General features: G+C 42.2%; 1 protein-coding gene across 8 annotated transcripts in view; it reads left to right on the top strand.

Annotated features, from left to right (window-relative positions):
• TNNT1 (troponin T1, slow skeletal type) overlaps nucleotides 1-27,810 on the top strand; it is a 121,896-nt gene that overhangs the window by 58,441 nt on the left and 35,645 nt on the right. For 4 of the 8 annotated variants that reach the window (XM_077457533.1, XM_077457530.1, XM_077457535.1 and 1 more), the window contains 4 exons: nucleotides 9,389-9,410; nucleotides 19,253-19,313; nucleotides 22,366-22,482; nucleotides 24,676-24,753. In XM_077457533.1, the coding sequence (XP_077313659.1) occupies nucleotides 9,389-9,410; nucleotides 19,253-19,313; nucleotides 22,366-22,482; nucleotides 24,676-24,753 (278 nt within the window). Of the gene's footprint in view, nucleotides 1-9,388; nucleotides 9,411-19,249; nucleotides 19,314-22,365; nucleotides 22,483-24,675; nucleotides 24,754-27,810 lie in introns of all 8 variants that reach the window. The other 4 variants (XM_077457529.1, XM_077457534.1, XM_077457531.1 and 1 more) reach the window with 1 other exon arrangement.

The raw sequence follows: 27,810 nt of genomic DNA, 5'->3' as shown, positions 1-27,810 counted from the left end.
CTGTTTCCCATTTAAAGGACTGAGAGAAATATGCCATTACTGACTTCCATTTTAAAATGCTAGTTGCCTGGCCCTGGCTTCAATACTTTCTGAGCCCATGATCAGGATTAGGTATGCAGCAAGTGTAGTTATAGTTAAGTCAGCACTGGCAAGCACAGTTGTACTAAATCAGAGACTAAGTCTCATTTCCATGTTTATTATTTTGTATTTATTTGTGACACATGCTGCACCTTATACCATCTTCCTATGTCCTGTGTAGGGCAAGCTGTGAGGTTGGACAGTGCACCCCTCCTTGCTCCACTGCCACCTGACAATGCAGCTGGCAAGGAGTTAACTGCCTTGGCAAACAGCTGAACAAAAAGAGGCATTTAGGAAGTGGCAGTAATGCCTGGCAGCCACTTCATCATCGTCTCAAAAGCAATTCACCATGAATCGCTTTTCAGAAAGGCAGTAGAGAGTGCCACTCATGTAAGCAAGCCCTTACTAGCCAAATCAACAGGAAAATAGCCTACAAAAAAAAAGAATTAAGCAGCCATCACATCTAATAATTGGTAAGCTCTAATAAATTAAAGCAGTGTTCCACCCGCAATTTTTTTTTTTTAAAGTTAGCAGCTACAAACACTGTAGCTGCTGACTTTTAATAGGGACACTTACCTGTCCAGGCAGCCTGCGATGTCGCCCCCAAGGCTGATCCGTCCATCGGATTGGGTGCAGGCACCACCATTCTAACTTGTGGCTTCACTGCCTATTTCCTACTGCACATGTGTAATTCACACGGTGCTTTGTGAATGGCCAGCTGTCTTCTGGGACACACACAGGTCCCAGAAGACAGAGGGGGGGGGGGGCTCGCTGCACAAAAGGATATGACGTCCTGCGCCGAGGAAAAGATGAATCGGAAGTACAGGCTGTACTTCAATAAAAGGTACTATAGAATAAAATTTAAAAAAATGAATATCCAAAAACGAGGGGTGGAGAGGTGGTTTTTAGTGTAATGTCCCGTACACACGATCAGATTTTTAGACAACAAATGTTGGATGTGAGCTTGTTGGCTGAAAGTCCGACCGTGTGTATGCTCCATCAGACATTTGGTGTCGGACAAATGTTTGATAGCAGGTTCTCAAATTTTCCACCAACAAAACTTTGTAGTCGGAATTTCCGATCTACTGTACACAAGTCCGACGCACAAAAGTTCACGTATGCTTGGAATCAAGCAGAAGGAGCCGCGCTGGTTATTGAACTTCCTTTTTCTCTGCTTGTCGCATTTCTTGTATGTCACCACGTCACCACGTTCCCACATTCATAGTTGTTGGCCAACAGTTGTGTGACCGTGCGTATGCAAGACAAAATGGAGCCAACAACCTTCGAACAAAATTCCCCGGTTTTGTTGTCGGAAAGTCCGATCGTGTGTACAGGGCATAAGACCATCTCTCAAAAGTGGGTGGAACTCCGCTTTAAATACTTGTTTTTGGGCTTTACCACCACAAACCAAGGCTGAGTGTGTATGTGTATTCCATGAATGCCAAGCTGCAAGTGCACTCTAAATGTAAATATGTACTAAACATGTAAATACCTAATACACTAGACATGTGCACTGACAAAATATTTGTTCATTTTCGTTTTCATTTCATTAGTTTTTTTGCTTTTTTCGGAAATTCTGAAAATTGAAAATTCGGAAATTCGGAATTTGGAAATTTCAGGAATTTGCACATTTCGATTTTCCGAATTTTGAATTTTCGATTTCCGAATTTACGATTTTTGGATTTCCGAATTTCGAATTTTCAGATTTCCGAATTTTCAAATTTCTGAATTTTGGATTTTTTAGATTTTTCGGAATTCCAAATTTTTGGATTTTCGGAATTCCAAATTTTTGGATTTTCGGAATTCCAAATTTTTGGATTTTCGGGAACTCCGAATTTCCGAATTTTCGGAATTCGGGAATTCAAAGATTTGAAAGTCCAAACATGTGAAAATCTGAAAAAAAGAAAGAAAATCAATTTAATTAATAACTAACTATTAAATTAACGAGTAGAAATGTATCTGAAGTTATGAATTATCTGAAATAATGAATGCCGCATCTAAACAAACGGAACAGAACAAATTAATAATTAATAATAAATAATTAGTAATAATAAAAAGGTTTTATTATTATTATTAGATTGTTACGTCCATTTGGTTAGATGTGGCATTCGTTATTTCAGATAATTTGTAACTTCGGATAAATTCGTACTTGTTATGTTCACTAACAGACAAATTTGAAAGGGAATTCCAATACTTATTTATTATTTAGAATTAAACAGATTTTCTTTCTTTTTTCTGATTTTCACATTTTTGAATTTCTGAAATTTAGAATGCCGAAAATCCGAAATTCAGAAATCTGAAATTTGGAAATTTGAAAATTCAAAAATCCGAAATTCGAAAATTTGGAAATCCGAAATTTGAAATTCTGAAATTCTAAAATTCGGAAATCAGAAAACCCAAAAATCTGAAATTCGGAAATTTGAAAATTCGGAAAACCGGAAATCCCAAAATTGGAAAATCGTAATTTCGAAAATTCTGTAAATTTGAAATTCGTAAAATCATAATTTTGTAAATTCCTACATTTCGTAAATTCATAATTTCGCAAATTTTGAAATTAGGAAATTGAAAAGTTTGGAAATTCAGAAATTCAAAATTAACTAATTTGTCAAAATTCATTAAAAAACTAATTTGGAACTAAATGAATTGCACATGTCTAAAATACACTACTTATTACCCCTGGCCCCTGGCCACTGCACTTTGTGTATTACTTACTTCAGGGCTTGCCAAATTTGTCTGTCAACAGGGATCCAGAAGTGACGCCATATACATCGCCATATACATCGCTTCTGGGTCAGGAACAAGATATGGAGGAGAGCACATGTGTGTCTGTTCTCCTCCCTCCCCTCTACCCTGTGGCGCCTGCTATGCCAGTCCTGATCCCAGAGATGGGTAAGTGGAGCCCAGGATACATAGTGGGACGCAGGCCGGGGGGGCTCTTTACACAGCAGAAGACATGTGGACCATCCCCAGTAGGACACAGGCACAAGGCAAAAAGGCAGCATCACAGCCTGGCTATGACCTGGCCACTAAATGCATATAAAGCCTAGTACACACAATTTTTTTTTCATTTAACTTATCAGGGTTGGGGAAAGGGGTAAGAGCTATTGTGTTCTGACAGGGGGACGGCCCCTCCTCCAGAACACTCCTGTCAGTGCCATCAGCCAATGAGAGCCGGTCAGCTGCTGCATTAGCATGCTCATCCGACAGAAGCCATCTGAATGGCTGGCTTTTGTCGGACCGACTGGCATACTCCAGGCAGCTTTTATTAAACATGGCCCGAGTATACTAGGCTTGATGGTGTGATGGGCAGCGGCTCTCTAGGGAAGGACAGTGCAGCAACGTGGGGGCGATAGGAGATCCATTGACTCATGCAACCTTAGGCCCTTTTCACACGGGTGCCTCTGCTAAGGGCAACCCGCTTGCTTTGTGGAGGATCTCTCTGCTGATCCCCACTGAGCAGGCGGATGACAAGTCCATGTCCGCTCAGCTGTGCAGAGTGAACACGGACACAGTCCCACTCTCCTCTATGGGGTAATCGGATGGAAACAGACCGCCTGTTCATTTGCATCCGATCCGCCGGACGGATGGAAAATAGGACCACCATCCGTCTGTGTTTGGTGGATAAGATTGGATGGCGGCAGATGTCAGTGGTAATCTGTCTGCTGACATCCGCCGCTCCATAGAGGAGACTGGAGGGTCAAGTTCGCCTACAAAAACTGACAGGCAGACCTGATCAGACAGCCCACTTGAAAGGGGCCTTCGCCTGTGTGGCTGTGGCATGACAGGGAGAGAGTGTAAAACTGAAGAGAATGAAAAAGAATAAAAATTTATTTTAATGAAAACTGTTTCCATCTTTGTGGGGGTGTAAATGGAACTGAGGCCGTTCCAACCAGTTGCCCCACACTCCCTGTCCACTCGCCATTAAGGGCACCACATGAAGCCCGCAACATCTTCAACCTCTTGCCTCTTAGGAAGCAGATGTCGGAGGTGGGCAGGCAGAGCAGGCAGGGGAAGCCCTCAGCACCACCAGTGACTGCTTGTCATAGCTCCAGCCACCAAAAGAGGCTGCAAGTTCCCCGGCGAATGTAAGCATCTCACTCCAGCAGACCACAAAGCAGCGGCCTTAATTACCATCTGGCTCAGCATCTTAGTCTGCGCACCAGCGTGCGCAGGGGGGGAGTGGGGACCGCATGGGGACAAGACACCTGCCGCAGTGTAGCCCAGGTACCAGGCCACTAATTCCAAATACTAAGTTGCGGATGCAACCTGGTGCCTAGGGTTTGTCAAGCCCTGACTTATGTCTGACCTTACTTATTCTTGACCTCTGTACTCTTATTGTTTACTTATTCCTGACCTCTACATTCTGTACATTCCTTATTCCTGACCTCGATGCATTTCCTAATCTTGACCTCTGTACTCTGCAAGGTCAGCATGTGAGTGTGTGTATATATGTGAGTGTGTATATTTTCCATATGTATGTAATAGAGTGTGCATATGTGTATTCCATGGTTTGCAAGCTGCAAGATCACACTATTTACTAAATATATAAATCCCAAATACATTACTTACTAGTGTTACTTACCCCTGGCCCACTGCATTTTGTGCATTACTTACTCCTGACCTCTGCACTCCGTGTGTTACTTATTCTTGACCTTTGCACTCTTTGCATCACTTTTTCCAGACCTCTGCACTTTGTGCTTTACTGGACTGCATCATTTCTCTACTCATGGCACCCAAGACATTTTATACATTGAATCTCTGCCATTTATTCCAAAATTGGGAGGCATTGCTTTATGATTGTTTCTTCAAATGAGGTATATGCAGTAGGGTAACCTTACAATAATATACAATATGCCAACCAAGACTTGAGGTTTATAATCCTTTGTTAAGACAGTGCAGTGTGTACCTCTAATTTACAAATGAAAATTAAGATTTTTACAGTACACGCTGGGCTAATTATGATAAACATAATTCTCCAGACCCCTTTTTAGCACTAGGGCTAATTATTAACACTGGGCTAATTATGATAACCATAACTCTCCAGACCCCTTTTGCAACACTAGGGCCAATTATTAACACTGGGCTAATTATGATAAATATAGCTCTCCAGACCCCTTTTTAACACTACATAAAAAACAGAAGAGGAAAACATCAACTTTGGAATTTCCAAAAAAGAGCAAGTAAAATGATAAGATGCGCTGCGCAAATCAGAACATTTACAAATATAAAGTAGGTATTATCCCCATTTGGCCAAAAAAGTGGAAATACACTTCATTGGATACTGTAGATTGCAGACTGATTGCAGATTACCAGTTCTTAGATATTGTATCTGCATTAGTTTTAATTGTTTATATTTACAATTTTGGAAGGTTCAGAAAATAACTGTTGTTTATGCCACAGATGCATTGTCTTTGTAACATCCTGTAAATTGAACCAAAATCCCAAATACTGTTATCTTTCCTTTAACCTATTACCGGAGGAGCTTCGGGGGCCACAGGGGTCCCAACAGCAACCCCACCCGTGCTCCAGACCCAGTCACATTAGGTTTTAAGGGATGGGGGGCAGAGCAATTACAAGAACTTATTCCCCATGCCGTAGCTGAAAGCTGGCTTCCTCTCCCGTGGCTGTCAGTTGCTGCATGGAGAACCATACAGGGGATTGGTTCCTATAACTACCCCCCCCCCACTTCTGCACCGATCACCCCCTCCTCCTGTGCACTATTGGATTCTCCGCCACTGGCCAGCACCCCCATGTGCCACCGCCTGCAGCGCTGCCATCTTTCTTTCTTTCCTTTCCTGTCAGCTGCTGCAAAAAACACAATGCTCAGGATGGAGAGTGTGGAGGGGGGGGGGGGGCAGTAAATATATCATTTACCAGCCCGTTCCTTTTCAGAATGAAAACAGTGATCACAGTGTTCTTTCATAACTGTGTTTGCTATGCTTCAGTTTATGAATGAACAGGAAGTCCCTGCAAGACCTCATTCTTATACAGAGATTTATATCTTATGTTAAATTGTAGATAGTTTGTTTAAGTCACAACCATAGCAAAAAAAGAAAAAGAAAAAAAAGAAAAAAACAATGCAGCCACCACATCTATGGACTGGCAGGCTGCAACATATTAAATTTTTTGGGTTTAGCCATGCATTACTATATTACCGATTTACAAAACAGACAGACAGAATTGTAGACTACAACACACACCGCTGTTAATGCCCACACAAATTATTATGCTGCTGTAGACATTTGACAGGATTTTAATGGTTGAAGGGACAGGAAAATGTTGACATTATTTTGCATAATAAGCAGTCAGTAATTTGTAAAATCTGGCACCAGAGCCATGTTAATACCTTCCATTTATGCCCACCATCTACTATTTAGCGCTACTCTGAACCCCCTCCTTTTTTCCTAATGTGGAAAACTCCAAATCAGAGATTTTACCTAAATGTTTCCCCCTTAGTTAATACCCTTATACCCCAATGTACCCAACTTTTATTTGCTTTGAAGCACCGTTCTTGTCTCATACCAACTATACTTAAATGTTTCCATTTGATCTAATGGCATTGGATATTTATGAACTGTATGATTTACACCAACCATTTCTGTAATGATAAAAGCCGAATATATATATAGATCTAACAAGAATTGATATGATAAAGTTCTGACCAAATAGGGCTTCTTGTAAATGTATGTAACATTTTCTGTGCTAACTCCAACTGCTGTGTCTGTAACCTTGCTGTCGTTTTTTTTATAAATAAAGAATTTGAAAAAAGAAATCCTTCCATTTACCAATTCATGACTCACTTTGGATAGCACAGTGGCTTAGGGTTTAAAGAAGCCTACAAGCACATTAACGCACCTATAGCGTTAATGAGCATTTAGGATATGTTTTACAGGAGTTCATGGTGCGTCAAGCAACACTTTTTGAACGCCCGTGTGTGTTTTTTTTTTTTCTTACAGGGCCTAAATGGTATATGTTCACTTTTGAAGCTTTGCAACCACACTGTAAATATTGCATGTCAGCACAGATTGGCACTGTGGACATAGCCTTGTACACTATGTCCTGTCCTAGATTTGACAGCATAAAGTGGATATATAGAGAAAGTAGACTTTATTGGTATGACACTACTCAAACAATAGTTAAAATACAAAAGGTTTTATTTAGTAAGCAAAACATGATTAAAAGTTATAAATCGGTTTCAACAAAAAATTTTCAACATACAAAAATTCGTAACAGGTGACCACCATCAACCCTCATCAGTAAAATAGACCTACCAAGGTACTTCACAACAACAGAGGTCGTGGAAATTATATCCCCAATCTCCTAATATCCAAGGGTGACTGCTGTGTGGGGTAATGATGTCCAGTTGATGGTCCCGCTCTACATGTTTTGCGGCAACCGCACTTCTTCAGGAGATTAAAGTGTAAGTAAACCCCCCTATGGGTTTCAGCCAAGGAAGCAGCCACCTTTGCCTCTGTTTAATTTACAACTGCCATGATGCTGCACATGTGATCAGTTATGACACCAGCCATTGGATAGTTTGACAGTTTGGTTGAGAGTACAACCGATGGGAGTGTTACATTTCTGGCACGTGCCAGAAATGTAACTGTTTTATGGATGGATTTACTTCCGCTTTAAGGGTTAAAAATATTTTTTTTGGACAAAATGAGAACAGTACAACGAATATCACATAACAACATATTAACAAAGTGTTGTACACAGTGACCAATGAAAAGCGCAGGTGGAGAGGGGGCAGTCAGGCGGAAAGAATACCTCAATTCCCTCATCCACCATTGGTAACTGAGGTGTTCTTTCCGCCTGGCTGCCCCTCCTCCACTGTATATTATAGTGTGAGTATAGCCCTTTCCATTGGAAACTATGTACAAAACTTTTTTAGTATGTTATGTGATAGTCATTGTACTATTTTAATTTTGTCTAGAAAAAAATATTTTTAACACTTAAGCTTCTGAAGAAGTGTGGTTGTCGCGAAACATGTCGAGCGGTCACCCTTGGGTATTAGGAAATTGAGGATAAAATTCCTATGACCTCTGTTGTTGTGAACTACCTTAGTAGGTCTATTTTAGTGATGAGTGTTGATGGTGGTCACCAGTTACAAATTTATGTATGTTGAAAAAAATATTGTTGAAACCAATTTATAATTTTTAATCATGTTTTGCCTACTAAATAAAACATTTTGTATTTTAAAGCGGAGTTCCATCTTTTTTTTTTTTAAGTCAGCAGTTGCAGTATTTGCATAAAATATGGACACTTACCTATCCAGGGCGCCCACGATGTCGGCACCTAGAAGCCGATCTGTCCCTCGGCTCTCAGGTGCTGCTGCCTCCATCTTCGGTAAGGGAATCTGGAAGTGAAGCCTTGCGGCTTCACTTCCTGGTTCCCTATTACGCATGTGCAGGTCGCGCTGCTCATTATCACTGGTCCCTGCTGTCTCCTGGGACCCATGGGGAGCGGGAAGTGGTGTAGATACCCAAGGGTGGCGTGGGTATCTATGCATGGAAGTGGGAACAAGATACCTGTATTAGACAGGTATCTGCTCCCCCTCCCCCCTGAAAGGTGCCAAATGTGACACCGGAAGGGGGAGGGTTTGCGAAAAGCAGAAGTTCAATTTTTGTGTAGAACTCCACTTTACCTATTGTTTGAGTAGTGTCGTGCCATTAAAGTCCATTTTCTCTATATCCACTTTATACGGAGTGTTTAAGATGCAGTTGCAAAGCATCACCGCCTGCCAAACTCTATGGGCAGCCTTGTTTTATCCTCAAATCAATGTAAACGCTAACACTACAGTGTGAACACCTCCATCCGCTCCCTATTGTAACAATTCTGTGTGGCATTGATAGTCGCTCGGGACGCATTAAAAACACGACCCAACCACTTATTTTCAACACGTGTGAAAAAGCCCTTAGTTGTTAACACTGCCTTGAAGCACTGGAGTCCTGGGTTGGTAACCCACTCAGGACACTACCTACGTGACGTTTCCATGTCCCCCCCTGTGCTTCTATGGGTTTCCTCCCACACTCTACAGATTGCTGGTTGGTTCATTGGCTCCTGTCTAAATTGACCCCCTAGCATTTGTGTGCATATATGATGTTGAAGTGACATAGGGACCCTAAATTGTAAGCTCCTTGAGGGCAGGAACTAATGTGAACATACAGTAAATAAAGTGCTGTGTAAATGGTTGGCACTATATAAATACCTGTAATAAAAATAAGTATTTGTTTTGCATACTACAATAATGTCACATATCATGCATTCAATCCTGAAATAAATGTATCTCTCTTTCTTTCTCAAACAGAGGAGGAGCGCCCTAGGCCAAGGTAAGAATATTTGATTTTGTCAATATGTTAAAGTGACAGGTACATCTCTCACAGTACATTGTGTCCTGTTAAATCGTAAAAGTCATATTAACACTTCAGCCATTACTGTTTTAAAACATCCTTTTTTTTTATAACAAATGTAATATGTAAAAGTAAAATATTAAAAGGGATGGGCCTATCACAATGGCCAGCATTTTAGTATTTAGAGAAGCACTGTAAAAAAAAAATATCAGGATGATCAAAATGGTAATTCAATCAGTGTTTGATCAGAGATGCCAGTTGGCAACCAATATAACAAGAAACATATTTAAAAAACTATATATAAAAATGTTATTGTTCACAGTTTAAAATAAACCTCCATGAGGCTCATAACATCCTATAAAAACATCTGGTTAAACACTGTCATTGATGTTTTTATGGAATGTTACAAGCCCCATGGAAGTTTATTTATTTATTATTTAAAATGTATATTTTTTTATATAATATGTTTCTGGTTATATTGGTTGCCATGTAAAAATCCCATAAATTGGAGTATTTTCTGTAAAGAAAAAAAAAGAAAAAAGAAAAAGGACAACCCCCGTCTAAGTGGCACAACTGGCTGCTGAAATTAAAGTGTAAATGAAGGCTTATTTTTTATTTTGGAGTGGAGAGGGATTAGATTTATTGCTGTCTGTGTTCCCATTAGGGAGATTCACTCTCTGTGTTTTGTCTGACGCACCGTTATTATTTTAAGAAAAAGAAAATCTCAAATTTAGGTTGACATCAGAATACTAATAAAGGGGAAATCTTCCAATAGAGACACTTGTTCTGGTGAAAGGAAAACCTCAACAATACAGAGGGCAAGAAAAACAAAAACTAAGGGAGGTCTTACTTTGACCAATTTTTTTTTTTAAAACAGAAAATTGTATCCTACTTACTGTAATTTTCTTTTCTTGGTGCCTATCCGTAGCCGCACACGTATGATAGTAGCCCCGCCTACTTCCGCCCACAGGACCAGTGCATAGCTATAAAAGGTAACACCCACACAACAGCCCAGTCCTTGTATATCGCTAGGAACAAACTGGGTGGGTTCGCTATGCTGCCATGGATAGGAACCAGGAAAAGAAAATTACAGTAAGTAGGATACAATTTTCTGTTTTCATGGTGCCTCCATGGCAGCATACGTCTGATAGATCAATAACCAGCTAATCGGGGGGGGGACTTCAGCAAATTATATCATAAGAAAGTGAGTAAGCTACTGGCTGTCTGCCAAAAACAGGTGTAGTGAGGACTATTTAGCCCATCAGTAGTGCTGAAAGAATGCGCCATAAGAGAACTGGATTGGGTCCCCTGCCTACCATGTTAGCTGACATTTCACTATGGGATAGACAAGCAAATTCCCACAGACTCTTGATGCCATGACAACAGCAAGGCTGTGAACTTCCGGCAGCTCAAAGAGCTTCCCCAATGATTCTTATATGAGAAGCTGGCTTCAGATAAAGGTGAAGGTCTACCTGGTATAAAACAAATTGAGCACCATCTGCGATACCCTTCCCATCTGCACCAACATTCAAATCCCCAGGACAATCCCCCGAGTGCACCTCCCAAAGCCTGCCCCAAAAATTACAGCGCAGACAGAAATAGTACAACAGACATCACCCAAATGCTCCTGCAACAAGTGCGTTTATCTGGCCACAATCGCCCCAAGCCCCTGGTAGAGGTAGAACACAGGGAAAGGGAGAATAGAAGCCTAGGTAGCAGCCTTGCCAATCTGTTAAACTTTAGTCTGTAGCCAAAAGCTAGATAGGAGTGCATCTTGTCAGTACAGGATGAAACCTGAATCCTAGACCATGGAGTTGGTTGATGGTCTGCTGAGTCGACTTGACATGACGGAGCTAGAAATCAAAGCATCAGTACAGGATCCATCTTGAAATACAAAAAAGGAAAGTGAAGGCTGAAAGATAAAACTTTCCATCCTGACCACATCCAACTAAGCAATGGAAACTTCCTTTGCGTGAACTGGACACAGATCAAGGAACTGAATAAGGATGTTCTGTTTGAGGAGACCAATAGAAACTAACCATAGCAAAATGGAGAACTGGTTTCTAATAACCTTGTCTTATGTTAAACCTGTGAAAGGTTCCATGCCAGACACCAGCCTCAAACAGTCACCTCCTCAAGAGAAGGCTATGAGTAAACTACTTAAGATCCCACAAAGTCACATAGGCAGCAATATTAAGAGCCAAATCTAACCTAGGCCCAGCTGCAGGAGAGGACTTGTCCAGCAAATAAACTTTTTGGGAGAAAGTCCTGAGGCTTACACCAACATAATCAATCGCCACATGTCTAGCAATAGATTTAACATGAAGTAGTAGTAGACCTCCTTGCTTAGCATCAAGGGATTCCTAGTCTCTATGATGCCCGGTCTTGGAATTTCAGCTTCAATTATCAAGCTGTCAAAAGCAGTTTGAAGCTGGATGGCAAAACACATTCCTTGGGAACAGATGATCCTGATACAGTAGAATCCTCAGAGCAACTGTCCAGCACCCCTTTTAGGTTGGAGTACCACATCTGCCTCAATCAGCCGTAACATTTTCCATTCCATACATGCGAGACAAACAAGATAAGGAAGTACTGAAAATCACAGGAGCATCCTACCAGAGGACCACTGCACCTAAGCCAAAACTCACTAGCCTCTAGTTTTACCTCAGGGGTCCCATAGTCAACCTCTGAAGTTGCCTACCTGGTCCTCTACCAGGAATAACTCCAGGGGTAGAAATCAATCTCATAAGTTTAGACACTGCCATCAGATGCAGTCTGCCTGATAAGGCTGGAGCCTGACTTTTTGCCAAGGATACCAATCTAGCCTTTTGCTACTGCAAAACTCTGAATCCACCTGAAAATGGTATGCCACCTTTATGGCATTGTCTGCATGGATCCAGATTATATAAAACAGCCCAGAACTTCTGGATGTTACCTTAGAAAACAAGACGCCAAAGACAACCAACCCCCTTGATATCAAGGATGTCTAGGTCTCTCCCCCAGAATGGTCCACTGTCTGAGGTGTCTTTCCATTGTGATTCCTTAAAACATGAAGAGAAGATGTGCTTGATCTAGAGCCAGACCCCTGAGTCTCAGCAATAGGGAAATCACCTGACCACTGACTCAAATTGTCCTTTGAAAAACAGAGGCCTGTAAAAACCTGGGGTGAAACCAGGCCAAAGGAATTACCACCCATGAGGATACCCTCAGTTCTAGGCTTCTCCCACAAAAGTAGGGATTCAGATCGCTCCTGGTACAGACAGTTTGAATCTAAGACTAGCGTGTGTAAAGTTATCAATGAGAAAAAACACTCTGTCCTGAGCTGTGAGTAGGGCCATCCAGACATTCCCAAGGTGAGTCAGTTCCAGTGACGATCTCCGAACCTATCCAAATTACTGGAATATCTGGAGGACCATGTCAGGTTGCTTGATAGAACTTGTACCAATAATTCTCCATCTAAGGATCTCTCTGTGAAACTATTTCAAGAAGCCACCGAGGCTTGTACTAGGTCCAGCATCCTAATACATGAGGTGCTAACCAATAGACAAGGAGCAGGATCCCAGAATGGCAGTGCATAGGTCCAAAAGCAAAGCACAAAAATTACTTAAAGGATGGGAACATTTATTATCTTTGATGCCTGCCAAGCCAGAAAAGGCAAAGGGAGGCAATGCAATGTATGTATTTTTTGATGGAAAACTTGCATCTGAACCCAGCCAAGGCAACTTTTCCACTATTGCGACCCCGAGTGCAACTCTGATCCAACTTTACAGTCTCTGGATTAAAGTTGCATCAAAGTAGCGCAGGAAACTTTTCAAAGTCGCTGCAACCCTAAATCACATAAACTGGAAAGGGGGCCATTGAAATCAATGGGCTGTGACTTGTCATGCGACTTTATGTGTCCAAAGTGGCAAGACAAGTCGCACCAGTGGAAATGGAGCCTAAAGCTTTAAGGTAAAACTAAGCAAGTGAGTTCAGTCAGTGCAAATACAAATCAATTTCCCCTATCATACGCAGCTGAACACTCAAGGTCAATATACTGCACTCCTTGAACAGACATAGAATAAAAAATAGTGCAGCGCTAAAAAAAAAAAAAACAATAATTCTAAAAAACTCATATAGATAATATCTGACAGTTCTGTGATATATGGACAGTCCCAGTAAATATAGCTTAAACACCAAGTGAACGTAGAGAGAGGCACCAACAAGCAAGATAAAAGTCCTCAGTAGTGGTCAGGGTGCTCGAATATAACCATAGTTAATGTGCATCCTTATCTGTGCTTTCACCACCATTAGTACAGGCCACTCACCTTACTGAACCTCTAAATTAACAGAAAGGTCATGCAAGCATTCCCTACAGGGGCAGTTAGAGGATGAGATCCTGTCTCTAAGATATTCCAACCATCGTAATCCAGCCTCAGATATATGGCAACAACAACGCCCTCACGTATGTAGCAGATATCATTGTTGTTCATGCAAAATCAATAGGGCATACATAGTGCTCTCTGCTTGTACTTAAAAAAATGTTTACTCAAATAAAATGTTACTTTCAAATAAATCACTGAATCCCCAGTGCTAGCAACTGAAGCTTGTAACACAATACAGCGTCTCATAGTAAAAGTCTGAAAGGTGGCTGTAATGATGCCAGAGCCTTCCAGTCCGCACGCGTATTGTCCCTATGGGCGGGACTTCCTCAATGCAGCACCATCTTTAAGATACATACAAGATATTGCCACCATGGACTTTTGGATATTAAACTGCTTGCCACCACAATTGGGGCAGAAACACCTTGACCCTGAAAACCTTCAGAGGATATGCAGAGACCACAAGTGGAGAAAAGATGCTCATTACCAATTAGAAGGAGAAAAAGACCTTGCAATCTGTACTCTAGCCTTTTTTCCGCTAGTAATGACAAGATTTCAACTTCAGCCACATCTCTAATGCTGTTGACCTGGACTGCCTCAAAGAAAATTTGTCCCTGGAAGGCCATGCAGGCTACTTCTTCCGACAGTGGAAATGCTTTAGCAAGTTTCTTGAGCCTGGTCTGGTTTCTTACCTTGTGCCTGCTCTGGTTTCTTACCTTGTCCCTCTGGTTCTTCTCCACTCATGGTAAACTTTCCTACCTTAAAGAAAATGGGCAACAGAGGCAAAGCCTTAGGCTGAACATAAAGTACTAGCTTATCCTCTCTGTTCTTCCTTGCCAGCAGTTGGCCTGCTCTCTGCTGAGGGAGGCTTTATGCAGTTGGTAGCAATAGTATTGGAATGCAGTGGATATGGTAACTTCGCCCAGGCCTACAGATATCCTTTGCAGCTATGATCAGTGGGCATGAGAGCTTCTGTCTACCCCTTTAAGGCAATCTTGACACGCTATCTTGTAAAGGCAACTTCATCCAAGCTCACAGCAATCCTTTGTGGCTATGAATAGTGGGATGGAAGAGCTTCTGTCATCCTCTTTAAAGCAAGCTTGACACATTATTTACTCTGTAAATGCAGCTTTACCCAGGATTCACAGCAATTCTTTGCAGCTACACATAATGGGCCGGAGAGCTTCTGTCTGCCTTTTTAAGGCAGTCCTGACCAGTGATGTAAGTAACTCAGTTAAAATAAACTGAGTTACTTAACGCAGTTACTTTAGAGGGTAACGAGTAATCTAACTGATTACTCTTCCCCTCATGGTAACTCAGTTCTCATTACTTGGGCAGCGTTACCTCAGTTACATCTACCGCTCGGGAGGCCTACCGTGGCCGCGCTGCCTGGCCGTTCGTTCCGCTGCGGGGAGGGTGGCTTTCACCCGCTGAGCTGCGAAGAGGCTGAGACTCAGAGAGACTGTCTGGACCGCCCCATCCCGCCTGCCTATCAAGAGAGAGAGAATGTAGGGAGGTGGGGCGGACACTGAAAATGAAGTCAGCTGACCAGCTGACACCAATCGAGTGAAGGGGAGGGTCTCTCTCCCCATGAGGAAAGGCATCCCTGGAGGCATTCAAGTAAGTGACTGTCTGACGATTGGAATTGCAGTGCAATTGATCCATCCCAAGTCCTCCACCACCTCTGCTTCTTACTGATCCCATCCCTACCCACCCCCCATTACTTCTACAACAGAGGTGATGTGGGGGTTACGGTAGGGATGAGATCAGTGGTGGTGGGGGATGGGATCAGTAAGAGGCAGAGGTGGTGGTTGGCGAGGACCACTGCTGCCACCCCCCCCCAAGTACCACCGCTTCCTGCTACACCCCCCCAAGTACCACCGCTGCCACCCCCAAGTACTGTACACCACCACCACTGCCACCCCTCAAGTACCACCGCTGCCACCCCCTCAAGTACAACCGCTGCCACCCCTGTCACAGTTACTTTGCTGAGTAACTAATTACTTTTCCAATGTAGTAACCGAGTTACTAACGCAATTACTTTTTGGGAGAAGTAATTTGTAACTTAACTAATTACTTTTTTAAAGTAAGATGACCAACACTGGTCCTGACACACACTTTAGGCCATAGTGCTGGCATTTGCAGTATAGAAGAGAATTTTCTCTACCTTGGACTGGATTTCTGGTGCTCCTCTCACAAAATTATCCTGTCAGTGGGACAGGCTGGGTTCCTTAGCCAAGGGAGAGGTCAGTTAGCACCTGAATGCACTCTTTTAGTAGCAAATACCTGGTCTGATGACCTTTACCTATAGGAACCATGTGGATCTTTGTTATGCAGTGAGCCTATGCAGCTAGAACACTGACATTTAGTCAGGTAAAATAATATTGTCACCCTGAGACACGAGTAAGACATATCTATTCACTAGGTAGTAGGAAATAGCCCTTGATGCAGGGTTTTTGGCTATGAGTGTGCTGGCATGCAGTCCAAGCGTGCAAATGCCCTATCTGTAAGCTGTTGGATCTTTAACCCCATGTTCCTCAACTCTTTTGCCTGTCTCCTACTTCTGGAAAACTTCTCACCTTGCCCACTTCCAAGATGGTTTCCAGGTAGTCTTGTCCTGCTCCAAGATGGTTACTGGGGCAGTTTTTGCCCAAACCAAAGATGGTCCCCATGTGAGCTCTATCCACTTTACTTTTTCAGCATAATACATTATTCTCTTGAATGTAGACACTTATCTTTCTCTTCCACAATTGCCACTAGATTGCATACTGGAACACGTTGCAGCTGCAGCCCATCCGAGAGGAGATGTAAAACACAACTTATGAGGCCATTCACAGATAAATTCCAAAAAATTAGAAAACATACTTATCTTGAAAATGCGGTGTCACAGTTCAATGGATCCACTCTGTTCTGGGAGGCAGGCTCCAGACAAGGACAGCTCTTCTGAGGAACAAAGTTCTGGCTGCAATGCTATTTTTGGGGCTAGTTAGCACCCAATTTTTCACCCAAAATATCCACAGAAGGGGCTCCTTGCCTTATCAGAGCATTTAGCATCCCAAGGTCAGGGACTGCGCTTACAGAAGAGGCCGAACCTGAGCGGAAAACCACCAAAGGTGGCAGGTAAGTGTTTCTTCTCTTCACACTGGCTGTGAGTTCATTGAGGACAAAAAAGGAATGGGCTGTTGTGTGGGTGTTAACTTTTTATAGCTATGCAGTGGTCCTGTGGGCAGAAGTAGAAGGGGCTACTATCATACGTATGCTGCCATGGATAGGCTCCAGGTAAAAGTTCCTTTAATTACACTTTAACTACTTCCGGACCATCCACCACACATATATTGCAGCAAGGGGGCTCGGCTGCGCGAAACAACGTACCTGTACGTTGTTCGCACTTCCTGGTCTGGGGCGCGAGCCGCCGGCAACCCGCTCCAGCTGTGATTGGATACAGCAGAAGCCAATCAGTGCATCCAGTCACCCGCGATCGTTTGGGAGAATGACAGAACGGCGGACTTGTAATCAAGGCAGACCATCATTTTGTCACAGAGGAAGAGATCTGTATTTCCTACTAATCAGGAACACGATCTCTCTCTTTGTCTAGTGTGAATATCCCCCACACAGTTAGAAAGCACACACAACACATATAACCCTTTGATTGCCCCTGATGTTAACCCATTCCCTGCCAGTGCCATTTATATAGTGCCAGTGCATTTTTTTATGAATGATCATTGTATTGGTGTCGCTAGTCCCCAAAAAGTGTCACTTAGTGTCCAATTTGTCTGTCACAATGTTGCAGTCCCGCTAAAAATCGCTGATCACCACTATTACTAGTTTGTAGACATGATAATTTTTGCGCAAACCAATCAATATGCAATTATTGGGATTTTTTTTACCAAAAATATGTATCAGTATACGAATTGGTCTAAATTTATGAAGAAATTCGATTTTTTACATATTTCTACATATTTTTATTAGATATGTGTTATAGCAGAAAGTAAAAAAAAAAAACGCAAAGGTCATCAAATACAAGCAAAATAAAGCTCTATTTGTGAGAAAAAAAGGACATCAATTTTGTTTGGATACAATGTCGCATGACCATGCAATTGTCAGTTAAAGTAAAGCAGTGCCGTATCGCAAACAGTGGCCTGGTCATGAATGGGCATAAATCCTTCCAAGGCTGAAGTGGTTAAAAATGGCACCCTTCCAAAGTGATAGTGAGGAATATATAGAACAGTGAGTGAGAAGAAGCAGACATAAGGTCAAAAGCTCTGCCAGGTGTCAGACTGATAAAGGGTTGGCATATTAGCAAGTGGTATTCAGAATATGGCGTGACATTGAAGCAGCAAGACAAAAAGTCTCCTGTAGAGAAGTTGCCAGTGGTCTGTTCGGGATATTAAATAAAATTATACAAAGTACAGTTATGACGTAGATGACTAGAAACCATTTTTGAAGGGAACCATTTTAAAAGTAAAATCCCTGTCTAACAGCAAATACACCAAAACAATTGCAGAAATCATCATAAGCAAGAAACATCACTTTTGTGTTTGTGTTTTGCTCTTTAGTTTTATATTGTTTCTGGGACCTGAATTTTCCTTCCTATACAGCTGGGCCCCCAGCAACTGCCATCCTCCTGTCCAATGAGAGCCCCCTTACTGGCCTCTGAACTGGAAAATCAGGCCTCAGTATCTAAATGAGTCACGGTGGGATTTGCTAAAACTGGTGCACACAGAATCTGGTGTAGCTGTGCATAGTAACCAATCAGCTTCCAGGTTTTATTATCCAAGCTTATTTGAACAAGATAAAGTTAGAAACTGATTGGTTACTATGCACAGCTGCACCAGATTCTGTGTACACCATTTTTAGGCATATCCTTCTTACTAAGAGTCCATTCACACAGGAGCAACTTTGGATCCGACTTGAAGTCGTCCCAAGTTGCCTCAAGTCACGTAACATCATCAAATCAATGTAAGTGAATGAGAGCCATCTTAATGCACACTACTGAAGTCGCTCCGACTTCAGAAAAGGTTCCTGTACTACTTCAATCCGACTTCTAGGCAACTTGTACCCATTGATTTCAATGGAAGTTGCCTCCAAGTCGGATCCCCTGTCTTAACTGAAGCAACTTTCCAGGAAGTAAAAATAGTTTTCTAGGCAAACCCCTCCCTCCCACAGAGCTGATTATTATGTGATTGACCACTGGTAAAGTCCCCTGTCCTGGAAGCAACTTCAAGTTGCCTTGTAAGTTGCCTCAAGTCGTGCTGTCATTCATACTCAAGTCATGTCCAAGTTGCCTCCCAAAGTCTCCCTCGAAGTCATATTGCCCCTGTGTGAATGGACTGATTTCCTTTAAAAACACATTTCCTTCTGCATTTCTAACAAATCAAATGAAAATTCACTTTAAGAACCTAAACATTGTAAATTAAAATGATTTCCCATTATACAATTATTGTTTATTTTAAACAGCAGGCCAATGATGCCACAGCTTGCCCCCCCAAAAATCCCAGAGGGAGAACGAGTTGACTTTGATGTAAGTAATCCTTTATGAAGGCTTTCATTTTTTTGATTCAAGGAGACCCTGTGACATGGGAAAATGTTCTAAGGCAAGCACTAATTTACATACCTGTAAATAAAAGGCTACCTACTTATCTTTCTCAGTGTAATTATCATTTTTCTTTATAAAACAGCCAAGTACAAGTTTTTAAATAATCTGAATTTGGGGATTTTAACCCATGTGTCCCATTACTTAAAGTGGAACTTTACCCATAACAACTTATTAAAAAATAATGTTCTTTAGCAAGTAACATACATCCCACATTAATTATTATGCTACCAAAATGAGTGTATACACACAATTGCCTCCAGCATTGTTCCTGATTCTTCTTTCCGGAGGCTGCCATTTTGCTGAAGCCCAGAGATCCTGACAAGCAGAAAACCTTAAAGCGGTTGTAAACCCGCTGATGTGTTTGTTTGTTTTTTCCTGCCTGCAAAGGAAAAGGCATAATGAGCTAGTATGCACGGCATACTAGCTCATTATGAAATACTTACCTTAGAACGAGGCCCCCGACATCTGTCCCGATCCACGCTGAGGGAGCTGACACGTTCCCTCTGCGTTTCTGCTGGGTATCGCGGCTCCGGCGCTGTGAGTGGTCGGAGCCGCAATATCGTCACTCCCGCGCAAGCGCGTGGGAGATTCCTTCCCAGCAGGGTCCGGCATCTGCCAGGCTTTCAGCCGAGAATCCCCTGTGCACATGCGCCGCTGCAATCAGCGGCGCATTGCGAGGCTTTCCTGTATGTAAAAGTCCCAAAAAGGACTATACAACCACTTTAAAGTGGTTGTAAACACTTACAACACACTTTGACCTACAGGTAAGCCTAGATTAAGGCTTACCTGTAGGTCCAAGAAATATCTCCTAAACCTACACGGTTTAGGAGATATTTGCCGAAAGACAGCGGTGTGCAGGCGTACTGAGTGATATGCCGCGCGTGGCAGCTCCCATGCGCATGCGCGGGAGTGACGTAATCGCGGCTTCGCCGAATGACAGCGGCGGAGCAGCGAGACCCACCGAGAAGATGGATGCACCGGACTACAGGGGACAGCGGTGACTTTGCTGGCTCCTGTGTCAGGTAAGTAACACATAATGGATTACTATGCGATGCATAGTAGACCATTATGCTTTACCTTTGCAGGGAATGAAAGAGGAAGTAAACTCATCAGGGTTTACTTCCTCTTTAAGGATAGTACCAAAAAATAGAGAGCAACTGAGCATGTGCAGAGCAGGTTGAGACACTGAGGTTTATTTACTAGAATTGGAGAGTTCAAAATCTGGTGCAGCTCTGCAGAGAAACCAATCCGCTTCCAGGTTTCTTTGTGAAAGCTTAACTGAACAAGCTGAAGTTAGAAGCTGGTTAGACAGCTGTACCAGATTTTGCACTCCCTAGTTTTAGTAAATGAACCATAGTGTATTACTGGATTTTAAACAGTATAGGCACTTATTTTTATTGTTTTACATAGCTATACCTAAAAGGAGGCAGCATGAAGTGATCTAGCAGAGCTCCATTTTCTGATCATGTAGTTTCATGGTGTCATGTGTTGCTCTGTATGCACAGCTTGTAGTAAAGTAAATATTCACATTCTGATGTCAGATGTTCTGTTTGTGTTCAAACATTTGGCATGACCCTACATGGATAGTGCATGACCTCTGTCTGTAGTCTAAGAACTGACACTTCCTGTAAAGAAATTATATATCCCACAATCCCTGGGTTTCTCAGTCTAGCACTGGTGCAGATGCAGTAATTCGTAATTAACAAAAAGGCAGAGCATTCACAGAGAGATCACCATGCTAAAAGAGAATTGTTTCATCTCATTAGCACTCCTACATTTTTGATGCAACACAGATGAAATGGCAAGACATGAATAGGATATTGCCTGACCTGGAACAAGAAGTTACTTGTCCCTTTAGTGAACTGTATTGAGCTAGGTGAATGAATATACGGACAAAGGGGAAGTCACAACTATGAACCCATCATTACAAGGGAAGGCAAACAACTGGCACAGAGAATATGACTATACTAATACAGTACCTAGTTAAAACCACATAAATATTTAAAAAGCTTACACTGCCTTTAATTTTTATTGTGTGCAATATCCATAGAAGCAAAATGGATTTCTGCTTTTAACAGTTTACTATTTTCTTGACTAGTGAGAAAAAGGTTTCTGTTTTGTTTTTGTGAGCACATTGTCCAATAAAACCCAATAAAGGCCATTCAAACTCCTTAGAAAAGCAGTGGGAAAGTGCTGATCACGTGTAAAGTGCAGCATTCCTAAACTTCTTCTGAAAATATTAGTTACCTGGTTGCCATGTTAAAGCGTTGCCTTCAATTTCTGCACTTTCTGATTCACTGACCTAGAACAAGTATACAAATCAGTCTGGCATATTTGTTCCAGGCCATTGGCTATCTAAAAAATAATTTTTAGAAAGATTTAGGCCTTTAAACTGCCTCTATGCAGATTGCCACATACCTTGCTAAGTGAGGCCAACAGGACTTATGAATGGAGGACAAGCTGATGATTGCAAGGTCCATCTCCTCCATTCATAAATCATGTTTCATTTATAGAAGCTGTAGTACTGACTGCTATGAATGGAGGAGCTGGGCATCAGAGCAGGCATTGTCAGGCACTCTCGAGTAGTAGTGCACTGCTTCAGTTCTATTAACCCTCCACTGGAAGATTATGAAGATTATGGTGGCAGGGGTTGTGTCAATGGAGAAGAATTTCAAGGAAACAATGAGCCAGCAACACAGGGGACCCCATGAATTATTAATAAGTCATGTCACTGATTTTTGGTGGCAATTATTTATTTATACAAAACTGTGTTTTTTATTTTGAGTGCACATAGTAAAATGCAAAAATATATCACCTCCGCAATATTAAAAAATAGATTTTTAATGGCCAATAATGTTAGCATATATCAAGATATGCAATTTCACAGCATGTAGAAGGGGAAATCATAATTACAACTTTCCTAAAGTTAGCATGGAGAAGAATTTCACATGATAATGTTATATTTCTTCATCAACAGGACATCCATAGGAAACGCATGGAAAAAGATCTTTTAGAACTTCAGACATTGATTGACGTCCATTTTGAGCAGCGCAAAAAGGAGGAGGAAGAATTGATTGGATTAAAAGATAGAATAGTATGTATAGTTAATACTACTTCTAACCACATTCATTAAAGTACTCACAGCATTATGTAGCATAATCTGTACCCTCCATACACCACCACAGTGTGGAGTGATAATCCAAAACTTTTGTTCAACAAACCACCTTCTGGTGTGTGGGATTTTACACACAGTACTTGGGTTATCAGTGCCAAATCTACTCCTGCCTTTTGATTTCTTTTAGAAGCTGCGAAAAAACAAAAACAAAAAAACAGCCAAAAAAAGCAGCCAAAAACCTCTAAACAGTATCAGTAAATTGTAGTTCAGACATTTCAATTAGATAATGCTCATCTTTGGATGTGCAATCACATCAAACTTGCAAAATGTGTTATCTGAGTTTGAGGGATACAAGGAGATCCACCTCTGTATAATTCTGCCATCCAAAATTCTCATGTGACTGGTATCAGTATATGGTGTCGATGGGAGGAATTATTCCCTTTTGAATGTGTCAGTGGAAGGAATAGTGCCCCACTGTGTCAGCAGAAGGAATTGTGCCCCATCGTTAGTGTCAATGGATGGAGTAGGGTCGCCCGGGGCTGGATAAAGGCAAGCCCAGGGCCACATCTGGCCCCTGATTCTCTACAGTCTTATAAAGACAATTCTATGCAGCCACACATTACCCTGATAGAGCCACAGAGACGTTGCTTTAAAGAGTCCATTTTTGTGTAGCATTCATAATCTCTTTTGCATTATTCTGCAGTGTATACATTCTGATCCTGTTTTGCGTTATTGCTTAAATGTGCACATCTTTAGTGAACTAAAAGTTACAGTTACTCATTTAGCTAATTACCTATCCTGTTACAGACTTGTATTTTGAAGGAGCATTTAGCCATGTTGGACCAAATTCCGTACCAGTCCTCATGGGTCAGGGTCAATCTTAGGTCTGTGTTCAATTGGTGGTGTAGTTGGGTGGGTGCCTTTACAAGCTTAAACAAAGCATTTGGGGCTTCTATAAACTATCGATACAGTATAATACTTGGGGAACATCGTTTCTCATTTTAGAGAGACACTTCTTACTGACCAGCTTAGTACCAAATGGCACAAGGCAAATGTATTATCTGTTTTTATAAAAGGGGGTCAAAATTTTCACCTAGTAATTTATACAACTTTTTACACAACTTTTTACACTGAAGTAAGGTGTGAAAATACATACTGCATATTAAGGAGTCATTCACAGAGGCGTAATATAGTGCATGCCTGTGCAAGGACTGTGTTTGTCCACATGGGGTGCATGGGTATTCCATGCATCCCCATGCAGGCTGTTCCATTCATGTCAACTGAGAGGCAATGGCTGCATGGTCACAGTCGCTACTCCCAATTTGACATGTGTGAGCCTGCACGGCTCCCCCTCCAAAAAACAGTATACGTTTCTAAATTCACAAAATATAAGCACTAACCCATGGATTTATCCTATCACCCAAGAGGATTGACCACACTTTATAATTATGTTTGCTTCCTTTAGATCACTCTGTCAAACTCAAGGCCCACAAGCTGAATCCAGCCCGCCAGGCCATTTCATGTGGCCCTCACACCCAGGGCTTTTTTTGTCAGCCAAAACCCTTCACACTCTGCATAACACACCCCTAAACCCTGCAGTCTGTATGTAGCTCACTCCTCAACCCTCCACTCTGTACAATTGGTACATAGTGCACCCCTGAACTCTGCAATCTGTACATAACGCACCCCTGAACTCTGCCCCCTGTATATGGCGCACCCCTGAATCCTGCAATTAGTACATAGAGTACTCCTGAACTATGCACTATGTACATAGCGCACCCCTGAACTCTGCACTCTGTACATAGCGCACCCCTGAACTCTGCATTCTGTACATAACGCACCCCTGAACTCTGCACTCTGTATTGTCCCTTTAAGATCCTTTAAGATCCTCCCACTAGAAGTGCAATATGGCAACACCCACCATTTGATGTGGTTTGGTGAGGGGTGTCTGGTTGAGTTCCTGCACCTATTCTAAGAAAAAAAAGCCCAGGATAAATGTATGTAGCCTTACAAATACAACCGACCCTTTGAGGGCAATCCTAATGCTGATGCCCACAATGAAATTGAGTTTGACACCCCTGCTCTAGATTAACTGTGGTGTTAGGGTTTCTAATTTTTTTGATGAACAGTTTTTTGTTTTTTTTAGCTTAACTATGTAACTATTTGACTTAGGAACATCGCAGGGCTGAACGTGCTGAGCAACAACGGTTTAGAACTGAAAAAGAGCGGGAGAGGCAAGCCAGAATGGCGGTAAGCAAAACTATAACAATATACACAATTGTAAGGATTAGTATTTAATTATGCGTTATTTCAGATAATGAAGTATTAAACTCATTTATGTCATCATTAAATTCTATTAGTTCCTTTGGCAGGGGATAACTGGTAGAAAGTCCCTCTTAAACAAGGATGTTTTCTGAATGCACTGAGTTTGTGTGCAAGTGCATAAGATGGGACTCCTTGCGCAAGAAAAAGAAAATGCAATGCGCCATGGCAAAAAGTGGTTGTGGTTTTCATTGAGCTGAATATGGGGCATTATGCTACATAAAAATATCTAGCTGCTGTCTTGCACACAACATAGTATGGGAGATGCCTCTAATTGTCCCTTGCACCTCTATTAACCCTTCCCTAGACAATAGAGGTGACACACTGTGAACATTTACCCAGTCTCTGTAAATGTGCAGCTTCCTACCTAATTCTATTGATTACCTGTTCCTAGATGGGATAACAGATTTTTATACTGTCATTTTGTAGAGTCTTATAACCTCAGTCAGCCATTGCTCTGCTCACCTAGGTGGCACACATACAGGCGGGTAGCAATGATTTGGCGGTTAAGTTTGACAAATGCAGCACAGTGGTTACTTTATGTGCTGCCATGGTTACTGGTGATCTTTACATCAGCACCTGTCCCCGGAGTCACATCAATACCTTCACTGCCTACACCCCAGCATATATAATCACAGCATTGACCTTATTATTTACACTGCAGCAGCTGGAAGTGTCACAGGCTGTTCAGCCACAAAATGGACTGTAGAGGGGGGTTAGTTCCCTTTAATCTGCATGGTTGCCCTGCAGGCATGGATTAGTTCTCCCATAGCATTTATAGGAAGGGAGGGTCTTTAGAAAGGAGAGAGTCTTGAAGAAGGCAAGGCTGAAACAAGATGTGGATGCTTGTTAGAGTGTGTTTTCCCTTGGGGAACCCAGCTTAGAACTCAAAGCCTCCAGTCTGATTGTGGGAAAAGTAATCTTTGCACAACAGACTTAACAACTGATGAGTCAGTAATTCAAAATCCCCACCTAACACCCTGAGAACAGTTACTTTCTACTTACCCTATGATGGGACTTTATACCATTAATGTGGACTGAAGAATTTTACAAGTTCTGCCATATCTTTGGAACTATGCTGCTATACCAACCATGTGGACTGTTTGGGTTATATTACATTAAAACAAGTTAATTTGCAAGGATTCATGCCTCCATGTGATAGTTATGCTACATAGTGTGTCTGGTTGAAAAATAGACACTAGTACTGTAATGTAGTGCAACCAATATATTTATAAAAAAAATAGAATAAATAAATAGAAAAAAACAGAAAGGCTTCATATATAGAATCCTATATCCACAGTTGATCCAGAGGAAGGCATAAAGCCCCTATTAAGCATTGTGCAATTTTCTTCAGCAGAAAAAAAATACTTCTAATCCCCTAAAAGGCAATTGGGTATTCCCTGGATCAACACTATCTGATGTTATTACCTATAAATGTGAGTATCCAATTCTGTTTTGTGCATGTAGAATAGGGATGAGCTTCGTGTTCGAGTCGAACATACGTTCGACTCGAACATCGGCTGTTAGCCCGTTCGGCGAATTCCGAACATTATGGGCCGTTCGCGCCAAATTCGTGTGGCGCTCACGGCCCACAAAGCACTGCAATGGCGCAGTGCATTGCTGGCTCATGATTGGCCAAGCATGCACTGTGACCCCCCATGCTTGGCCAATCACAGCGTCGGCAGCGAGGAGAGCCATGATTGGCCTCAGGCAGGATGCCTGTGGCCAATCATAGCTCAGGCTGTGTAGTACACGCCCCACACTATATAAGGCCGCCAGCGCGCCGGCCTTGTGTAGTGTGTTGGCGTCTGAAGCAGTTAGTGGGTGTTCTGTGTACCTTCAACACAGTATACACCGATCGTTATCGGCCGATTTTTCGATCTTGCTCTTCTGTAGTGGTTGTTGTCTGCGTGCCCTGACCGCAGTATACACCGCTATATTCACCTCATCTATATAGCTAGCGATATATCTATCTTTTACAATAGAGCTTGCAGTCAGTGTTAGGAGCTTGTGCGTGCTGTCTGCGTGCTCTGTACCCAGTACACACCGCTATATCCACCTACGTAGCTCTTCTCTATTTGAGCCATCTGCCATCTGCAGGAGTTATTGGAAGATGTGTGTGCCTCCAGCACAGCACAGTATACATCTGTATTTACCCTTTATTGCTGGTGTTCTATAATAAAGGCATCTGCAGGAGTTAGTGGGTGTTGTGTGCCTCCAGCAGAATATACACCTGTATCTACCCTTTATTGCTGTTCTCTAATAGAGCCATCTGCAGGGCTTAGTGGGTGTTGTGTGCCTCCAGTACAGTATACCCCTTTATCTCTGGTGTTCTATAATAAAGGCATCTGCAGGAGTTAGTGGGTGTTGTGTGCCTCCAGCACAATATACACCTGTATCTACCCTTTATTGCTGTTCTCTAATAGAGCCATCTGCAGGGCTTAGTAGGTGTTGTGTGCCTCCAGTACAGTATACCCCTTTATCTCTGGTGTTCTATAATAAAGGCCTCTGCAGGAGTTAGTGGGTGTTGTGTGCCTCCAGCACAATATACACCTGTATCTACCCTTTATTGCTGTTCTCTAATAGAGCCATCTGCAGGGCTTAGTGGGTGTTGTGTGCCTCCAGTACAGTATACCCCTTTATCTACCCTTTATTGCTGGTGTTCTATAATAAAGGCATCTGCAGGAGTTAGTGGGTGTTGTGTGCCTCCAGCACAATATACACTACCCAACTGCTGTTTTACCCAACTCCCTTCAGGCCATTACCATGTCTGGAAGGCCAGCAAGGAGAGGTAGACAGGCGCGAGCCGATTAAAGAGGGCACACAGGCTCTGTGCCTAGAGACAACAGTGCTGGTCATGGACGCGGTGCATTGTCATTAGCACGTGGCCATGGGACACGCTTGTCCTTCTTTTCGGCAGCTGGACATGTTGAGCCACAACATGCCAACGACTTGGTAGAGTGGATGACCAAGCCCTCTTCATCC

This window comes from Lithobates pipiens, unplaced genomic scaffold (genome assembly GCF_037356315.1).
Source record: "Lithobates pipiens isolate NorthernLeopardFrog02 unplaced genomic scaffold, aLitPip1_a1.2 Scaffold_27, whole genome shotgun sequence".
NCBI lineage: Eukaryota > Metazoa > Chordata > Amphibia > Anura > Ranidae > Lithobates > Lithobates pipiens.
This window is presented reverse-complemented; position numbering and strand designations above follow the sequence as displayed.